At 37.3% G+C, this 8,892-nt stretch overlaps 1 protein-coding gene across 1 annotated transcript; it reads left to right on the top strand.

The window, feature by feature from the left end:
- Positions 1-2,801: 2,801 nt before the first annotated feature.
- Positions 2,802-3,883, top strand: LOC121205988 (uncharacterized). Its single transcript, XM_041076140.1, has 3 exons — positions 2,802-2,874; positions 3,331-3,491; positions 3,635-3,883. The coding sequence occupies exons 1-3, from the start codon at positions 2,802-2,804 to the stop codon at positions 3,881-3,883; spliced, it is 483 nt and encodes a 160-aa protein (XP_040932074.1).
- The last annotated feature ends 5,009 nt before the right edge of the window (positions 3,884-8,892 follow it).

Genomic DNA, 8,892 nt, shown 5'->3' with positions numbered 1-8,892 from the left:
GACGAGTTGTTGGAATCCATGAAGTGGATGCTCTCACTTGCATCCCAGGTATCTTCGATATCTTCAATGTTAAAGAATCTTACCATTAATGGGTCTAACAGTTTTGCAGCTCAACCACCTAACCAATATGAGAATATAGCCTGTGTCTATTGTGGGGAAGGACATGTGTTTGAAGAATGTCTGTCAACCCAGAATCCATGTACTACATAGGTAATTAGAACCAGAACCGAGGAAGGCAAGGGCTGCAATCCCACTTTTACAACCCATCATGGCGAAATCACCCCAATCTTTCCTAGAGTAACCAATGGGGTGGAGGCAGTAACAACTATGCCCAACCTAGACCAACCCAGCTGCCTAGTTTTTCACAGCAAGTTTAGAAACTAGTTCAGGCTGAATTGTCCAATAGCTTAGAGAATTTATTGAAGGCATACATGGCGAAGAATGAAGCCACTCTAAGGAATTTGGAGAATCAAGTGGGCCAGCTTGCTACTGAACTTAGGAACCGTCCACAAGGTGCTTTACCTAGTGATACGAAAAATCTGAGAAATCCAGGGAAGGAGCATTGTAAGCACTAACATTGAGGAGCGGAAAAATGGTAGAGCCCAACATCATTGAAGCTGAAAAGGAGTATGCTGAAGCTCAAGATTCGGAAGAAGTTCAACCGAGTGTTGAAGTTCCTGTTCCACTAGAACCAGAACCTGCAATACCTGAAAAGGTAACCTCAGAACCAGCCAATTCTGATCAGCCAACCATTCCGTTAACAGTAGAATTACCACCAAAGAAAAATCAACCAGTACCAACTCCAGTATATAAACCTCCACCACCTTACCCTCAAAGACTCTAGAAGCAAAAACAGGAGGTCCAATTCAAGAAGTTCCTTGACGTACTCTAGCAACTTCATATCAACATCCCGTTGGTTGAAGCACTTGAACAAATGCCAAATTACGTAAAATTCATGAAAGATATCCTTTCCAAGAAGAGAAGACTTGGAAATTTGAGACGTACTTTGACAGGAATGCATGCATTCTTCAAGACAATTCCCCCTAGCTAAAGGATCCTGGGTTTTTACCATTCCATGCAACATTGGAGGAGCTTATTGTGTAAGGCACTATGTCGATATTAAGAAATTGGGGTAGGTGAATCGACTACTAGTTACACTTCAGGTAGCGACCGATCCTTAGCACATCCGATGAAAAATGGACGTATTGGTCGTGTAGATAAGTTTATCTTTCTATTGATTTTGTAATTTTAGATTCGAAGCAGACAAGAAGTACCATTATCCTGGGAAGACTGTTCTTTAGCACCGGAAGGACACTTATTGATGTCTAGAAAGACGAACTTACTATCACTTTAGGATGATCAGGTAACATTTAACATTTTCAACAATGCGATTTCCTACACAATAGATGATTTTCTGCAGTATCCAACTAGAGGATTTAATAGTGGAGAAGGAACTCAACTCTGTTGAGGATCCATTGGAAAGAATTTTGACATCAGACCCTCCAAGTGATGAAGAGGAGGATGGAAACTTAGCTTTGCTAGAAGCTAATCAAAAGGTATTTAATCACAATCCGTTTAGAATCTTTGGGATTTAGAGGAAAGAGATTACACACAGCCGAAAGCGTCAATCGAGGAGCCACCTAAACTAGAACTCAAGGTATTACCTTCTCATTTAAAATATGTTATTTAGGTGACGCTTATACTCTGCCTGTGATTATTTCAGCAGAGTTAACTACTGAGTAAGAAGAGAACTTATCTTAGTTCTGAAACAATTTAAGAAGGCTATCGGATGGACCATAGCTGATATTCGTGGTATTTCAGCCATCTGTATGGCATGCACAGATCATCTGGAAGATGGGTGACAAAAGGGATGATCGATGGACAAAGAAGGCTGAACCCCATCATGAAGGACGTAGTGAAAAAGAGTTATCAAGTGGTTAGATGCGGGTTATTTACCCATTCTCAGATAGTTCATGGGTAAGTCTGGTCCAGTACGTACCAAAGGAGGGGTATCACGGTCTAGGAACGGATACGAGTTGATACCGACTAGAACAGTTACGGATGGAAATCGCATCGTTATCGGAGTAAACAAGGAACTAGGGGATCATCCTTTCCTCTAGACCAGTGCTGGTTAGACTCGCGGGGCGGATTACTACTGTTTCTCGATGGATTCAGGGTACACGATTACGGTAGCCAGGATCAACACAAGACCACATTACTGCCGTACATTTTTGCATTGACGTTCCTTAGTTTAGTAATGAACCTGCTACATTTCAAAGATGTATGTGTCTATTTTCACTGACTGGTTGAGATTTTTGGGTTTTTCTGGACGATTTTTAGTGTTTGGAGATACGTACGATGATTGCTTAGCCAATCTGGCTAAAGGTACTTAGGCGATGCGAAGAGACAAATCTAGTCCTTAATTGGAAAAGTACCATTTTTATGGTCGGAAGTATCGTTATGGGGCATCGGATAACAAGACATGGATCGAGGTAGACAGAGCAAAGTAGATGTTATTGAGAAACTCCACCTCCACATCTGTAAAGGGTGTTAGGAGCTTTTTAGGCCACGCCGGGTTCTATCGAAGATTTATCAAGGACTTCTCCAAAGTTGCTAAAACCTTTATGCAAATTTGGAGAAGGAAAACGATATTCAAATTTAATGAGAATGCTTAAAAGCTTTCAATGACTTGAGAAATCGATTAGTCACGGCACCATAATTGTCACACCAGACTAGGGACTTCCATTTGAATTGATGCGTGACGCAAGTGACTTCGCAATAGAAGCTGTCATGGGCCAGCGATGGGAAGAAAATTTTCATCCCATGTCTTTATGCAAGCTGAACTCTGGACAGGAGCTCAGTTAAACTATACAGGTATAGAAAAAGAGTTACTTGCTATCGTTTTTCTTTCGACAAGTTTCGATCTTATCTTGTAGGTACCAAGGTAACTGTCTATACAAACCACTCAACAATTAAATATTTACTTGCCAAGAAAGACGCTAAGCTGAGGTTGATCTGATGGGTACTACTTCAAGAGTTCGATTTGGAAATTCAAGATCAAAAGGGAGTAGAAAACCAAGTAGCAGATCACTTGTCCAGATTGAAGCCGCAGAAGGGAATTCTCACTTGTACCGATTCAAGAACATTTCCAGATGAACATATACTGAAGGTAAGTCATGTCCATAATTACCCCTTGGTTTGCTGATATTGCTAACTTTTTAGCTTGTGGTTAAATGTCGTATGATAAGACATATCAACAAAGGAGAAAGTTTCTTCACGATGTAAAGTACTATTTCTGGGAGGAACCATATCTGTTTAAAAAATATGCAGATCAGATGATTAGGAGATGCGTGGCAGAAGAAGAAATACCAAAGATTCTATACCACCGTCACTCAGCCCCAGTGGGGGACATTTCGGAGGAGCTCGTACTGCAGCCAAGTATTGCAAGCCGGATTCTTTGGCCAACACTATTCAAGGATGCATATGCATATGTAAAGAGTTGTGACTGATGTCAAAGAGTCGGAAATGTCACCAACAGAAATGAGATGCCTCGAACAACATCATTGAGGTCAAATTATTCGATGCTTGGGGTATTGATTTTCTTGGGCCCTTTCCTTCGTCTTTTGGTCACAAGTATATACTGGTCGCAGTAGATTATGTGTCCAAGTGGGTTGAGGCAGAGGCATATCCGACAAACGATGCCGAGGGTTGTGATGAAGTTTTTGCAGAAACACTGTTCACGAGGTTTGGAACCCCGAGAGCCATCATTAGTGATGAGGGTCCCACTTTTATGAACAAGTGGTTAAAATGGTTACTAGACAGCACAGGGGTGAAACACAAGGTTGCAACGGCTTACCATCCGGCAGACGAATGGACAAGCTGAACTGGCAAATTAAAGAAATCAAGGGCATATTGGAGAAGGTAGTTTGCCCGAACTGACAAGACCGGTCCAAAAGACTACATGACGCCTTATGGGCCTAGAAGAAGCGTACAAGACACCTTTAGGGATGTCATCCTATAGGCTAGTTTCGGTAAAGCATGTCATCTACCTTTGGAGTTAGGGCACAAAGCTTACTGGGCTCTTCGACGATTTCAACTTAGATCCTAAGCTCGCAAAAGAAAAAAAGACCTTCCAACTCAAAGAGTTAGAAGAATTCCGAATGTTCTCATATGAAAATGCCAAATTACTCAAAGGGAGACTCAAAGAATGGCATGACAAACACATCCGGGTTCGAGAATTGAGCAGGTCAGCAAGTATTGTTGTTCAACTCGAGATTGAAGTTCTTTCCAGGTAAGCTAAATCATGTTGGTCCGGTCCATTTACAATTCACAGAGTCTATCCATACGGAGTTGTTGAACTCCAAGGTAAGAGAGGTAATTTTCAAGTTAATGCTCAGCGTTTGAAACACTATTGGGGAATAAACCGAACGGGATAATGTCTCGTTATTTTGTCAGATATTTAATAATTTTTGTGTTTTGTTTAATAAATAATTTAGGGTCTATTTTTCGGGTTTAATATGTTTAAATAAATTCTGTCTAGGATGTTGGAACTTAAGCGGGACCATTTGTGACCCCTCCAATCTTTCCTGGGAATTTATTTTAACATAATTTTCCAAGAAATTTTTCCCTAATCAATAAAATAAATTTTTGTTTTTCAAATAAAAGGGTCAATTTGATCCAATTTTTAATTTGCAACTCAATCTTTAATTTTCATTAAGTCTAGGGAGTTAAATTAAATTATTTTTAAAATTTGATTGCTCTTTTCGTAAATAATAAAAACTAGATGCCTCTTTTTGTAAATTTTTTTAAAGGGCTTCTAGAATAAATATTTTTAGTTAAAAAAATGATAATTATTAATATATAATTATACCCATTATAATATATATTAATTATTATCAATTTTTAGATTTTGGTTGATAAGTTTTGATAATAAGATGATATCTTTAATATATAATTATATCTATTTATATATTAATCTTTATCAATTTAGCATGAATTAGGATTTTATCTTTGTTTTAATAAATTAAATAGCAATTAATAGTTTAATATATGCATATATCTAATTATTAATTGTTGTTATCTTTGTATAGATTAGAATTTAGAATTTTTATTAATTAATTTGTTTAAGAATTCTACTATAATTCCTATTCCCCCCCTATAAATACTACCATCTTCCCATTTACCTAACACTTAAAACCCAAAGCACCAAAATACCCAAGTGCTAAACCCCAAGCAGCAGCAGCTCTAAGCAGTCGGCCAGCACACGCCCAGCTCCATCGCACGCACGTCCCGCGCACAACGCACGCGTTGCCTCCAGCGGCCCCAGCCTCAGCTCACACCAGGCCTTCACTCCACGCGTGGTACCTGCCCTACGCACCATCCTACGTGCGCCTGAGTCCCACCTGCTGTCGAACGCCTGTGTTGCTACTAGCCCTACTGCGCACCGCTGCTCCCACACGCACCACGCCCGCACGCCCCTAGCTGCTTGTGCGGCATTCCTTTCCCATCCATCCTAAGCCACAAACCTCCAACCCTTCTTTTAAATTCCCATCTTTTTCTTCATTATTATTATTAATTCCTAGAGTTTTTATTTTTTTACAAAAAAGGTGGTAAGGCCTAGTTTTTCTTAATTTTAATTTTAATTAATTAATTTTTCAAATCATTGAATTATTAATAATTCTTATTAAAATTTATTGAGAAACTAGTTTTTCCATCTTATGATCAGGTTAAACATGCCTCGCAAGAGAACTCGTGCTTCCGCTCAAATTGATGAAACACAAAACAAATTCCACTATGAAGAAGCGAAAGTGAGATACAAAAGTATCTTCAAAACTAACAGATGCATCCAGAAAAAGGCTTCACTTTAAAGGAGAGCAACTACCGAACTTTATGTCTCGTATTCGTCAAGTTGCTGAAACCCTAATTGGGAGTTGTTTTTGTAAAAGAGACCAAGTGTGATGAGAACTAGTTCGTGAGTTTTATGCAAATTTAACTTCAGGCGAGATGATAGAAGTTCCAGTTCACGGAATCAAGGTACCGATAAATTCAATGCTATTAATGATTCTTTGAATTACCAGATCTCGAAACGATGATATTCCACATTGATGAGCAATATCAAGCCTGAAAATCTGCGAGAAATTCTCGAGGAGCTTATAGTTGAAGGTTCCAGTTGGACTGTGTCGAAACAAGGAACCCACACGTGTCGAAGAGAATACTTAACACCTATTGCAAAGGTATGGTTTTATTTCATCCGTTTCAGCCTTCTGCCTAGCTCACATGGGACTACAATTTCATTGGAGCGAATGGTCTTACTATACTTAATCTTAACGGGTAAAACCATTGATGTGGGAAAGATCATCTTGAAAGAATTTGAAACTGTGCCGCTTGACGTGCTGGCCCTTCTTACTTCCCCTTTACAATAACTATTTTGTGCTTGAAAGCAGAAATTCTTGCTAATGTCAAGAAGACAGGTACACCCAAGGCACAATTACATATTGGGTCCACTACCGAGTAGCCGGAGACTCAGTTCTATAACAATGAGTTGAAGAAAGTGAAGACCCTGAGGAACTTGATGAAGAAGAAGATCCCACAATGCAATCATTTGAAGTCCCTGATAAGGTGGACCTAATAGAGCCAAAAGATGAATTGGATGCTGGAACTTCAATGTTTCGAGCTAAATCGTCGAGCCCAGACCTTCGAGATGAGCTATCAAAACTGATGGACTTAATGCAACATATGCAATGGCAGCAAAAAGCCTACTGGAGATACTAAAAAATAAGGATGACTCGATAAGAATTGCTTTTAAGAAAATATACAATGACCCATTTATTTTTGTGCCTGAATTTCCAGATTTCATATTCGAGCCATGGACTCCACTCTCGAAAAAGGAGTGAAGCGATTCATGCAAAGGCAATAGTGATGGAGCAAAAGATGAGTCAAATACAGAAGGGTCTGTAAATAAATAAAGGGAGGATCTTGACTTTATTTTATCTCTATTCTTAGGTCATTTTAGGATTAAGTTTAATTAGGAATTTATTTTTATTTTTTGCATAATAAAACAAGAGAGGAAAATCACTAATAAAATGTGAGCAAGTCACAAAACTTAAAGTGTGGCAATAGATATATACATGTCTAGGATTGGATTTAGAAAGAGCTTTGGTACTTAAGCAGTCAAATTGACTCACCTCCTCTTTTCTAAAATCCTACCTAGTGTATAGTATCTATTCGCTTTAAACAATGAGGATACTGTTCATTTTTAGTTGGGGGTCAGAGAAATTGAATTATTTCCACTCAGGATAAAATTTTCTTTTAATTATGATTAGGATATATTTTGTTTAGAAATTTGAATTTTGTTAAGTATGCTCAATTTAAGTATGAATAAAGTTCTATTATTTCAATAAATTATTTTGTTAGCTTAATAATGACATAAATGTGTTTTTTAAAAAAAAACATGCAAATTCGTACCATAAATTTTTAGTTCTTTAGGAAAGTTAGGTATGGATGAATGTTTAAGTCTTTAGAATTGACTTAGTAAGTTTCTTGAGGTGAAATCCTAGGAGCATGAAACGTTGGAAATGATTTAGGCAACTATTGTTTGGACTGTTTGAGCCTTTCAAGCCCACCATGGTATATTTTATCCATTGAAACCCAACTTTGAGACTATATGGCCTGATTTTCTTCTGACCCTTATATAATTAGCCATTACTTTTTGCTTAATAATCTTAAAATTTTCCTAAACACTAGACTCGGTAATATTCTAGATGTTGTTCGAAAATAAGTTTGGGCGAGTTGACAAGAAGTATCAATTGCTCGAGAATTGCAGTACACAAAATAAGTGCTCGTGTTAATTGAAAAAAAAAGCACATATATTTGAAAAAGAGCATATGAAAGTCAAGTTGGTGTATCGAAGGTAAAACTCCGAAGGTTCAATTGACGCTGAGTCTAGGGTTTTTTAAAACCAAAATTTATCCATCTTTCAGTTACCCCTAGCCTAGCCACGTTACAACCCTGATAAAGACCTATTGATTCAAAGTCCTCATGCTACCTACATTAGTGGAGAGAAATTGCTACGATCAACATATGAAGACATAAGTTAAGCTTAATGATTGCAACTTAGTCTCTAATAAAGGAATAAAAATAAAATTGGTAAGGATTAACATGTCTTTATTACAAAAGCATTTAGTCTAAAGTTTTCTATAATAATAAGTGGTTGAATTTAAGTTGAACAATATGCATACTTCAGTAGCATAACTAACAAATTTCTTGTCTTTGAGCATAAGTATTTTAAGTTCATAATTTTGGGAAAAATGTTGTTTTGAAGGAATTTTTCAAAGGTGTTTCCGAGAGATTCTTTTCAAAATTTGCGCATTACTCGAGACGAGCAATGAATTAAGTTTGGGGGTGTGGAAACACAAAAATTTATATACTTTTTCATACCCAATTCTACTTAAATTCATGCAAATTCGGTTAAATTCTTGTAAAAAAATTAAATATTATAAAATAATTAACTTATGTTTAAAATATGAACATTATAAATTTTAATTAATTTTGTAGTTAATTTTGATTAAATTTGGTTATTTTTGACAGAATTACACAATTGGAGAAAAAGGGCCTGGTGAACACTGCGAGAAGAACAAACCGAGAGCAATTTGAAGTAACGAGGCCAATTAATTTCCAGCTCAAGATGGTCCAGAAATGTGTATTAATTCATAATTAAATTAATTTTAATTTATTTCCTATTTAATTTAGGTTAAATGAATTAATTTTAATTAATTATGAAGAAAGGGCCTAGTAAACCGCACTGGTTGAACCGAATGAAGTGAGCCGAATCAGCCACTACTTGGACTGAACAGAACCGTCCATTGGCTGACCCAAATCAAAAAATTAGCTGAT

The sequence above is a fragment of the Gossypium hirsutum genome, chromosome A09 (genome assembly GCF_007990345.1).
Source record: "Gossypium hirsutum isolate 1008001.06 chromosome A09, Gossypium_hirsutum_v2.1, whole genome shotgun sequence".
Taxonomy (NCBI): domain Eukaryota; kingdom Viridiplantae; phylum Streptophyta; class Magnoliopsida; order Malvales; family Malvaceae; genus Gossypium; species Gossypium hirsutum.
This window is presented reverse-complemented; position numbering and strand designations above follow the sequence as displayed.

Bases quoted from the DNA above. Each gene is read 5' to 3' on its own strand.
- LOC121205988 (XM_041076140.1), top strand. From the start codon at position 2,802: ATGGGAAGAAAATTTTCATCCCATGTCTTTATGCAAGCTGAACTCTGG. The intron at 2,875-3,330 runs GTATAGAAAAAG...AAAAATATGCAG, and splicing joins AGCTCAGTTAAACTATACAG to ATCAGATGATTAGGAGATGC. The intron at 3,492-3,634 runs GTAAAGAGTTGT...TTTGGTCACAAG, and splicing joins TCAAGGATGCATATGCATAT to TATATACTGGTCGCAGTAGA.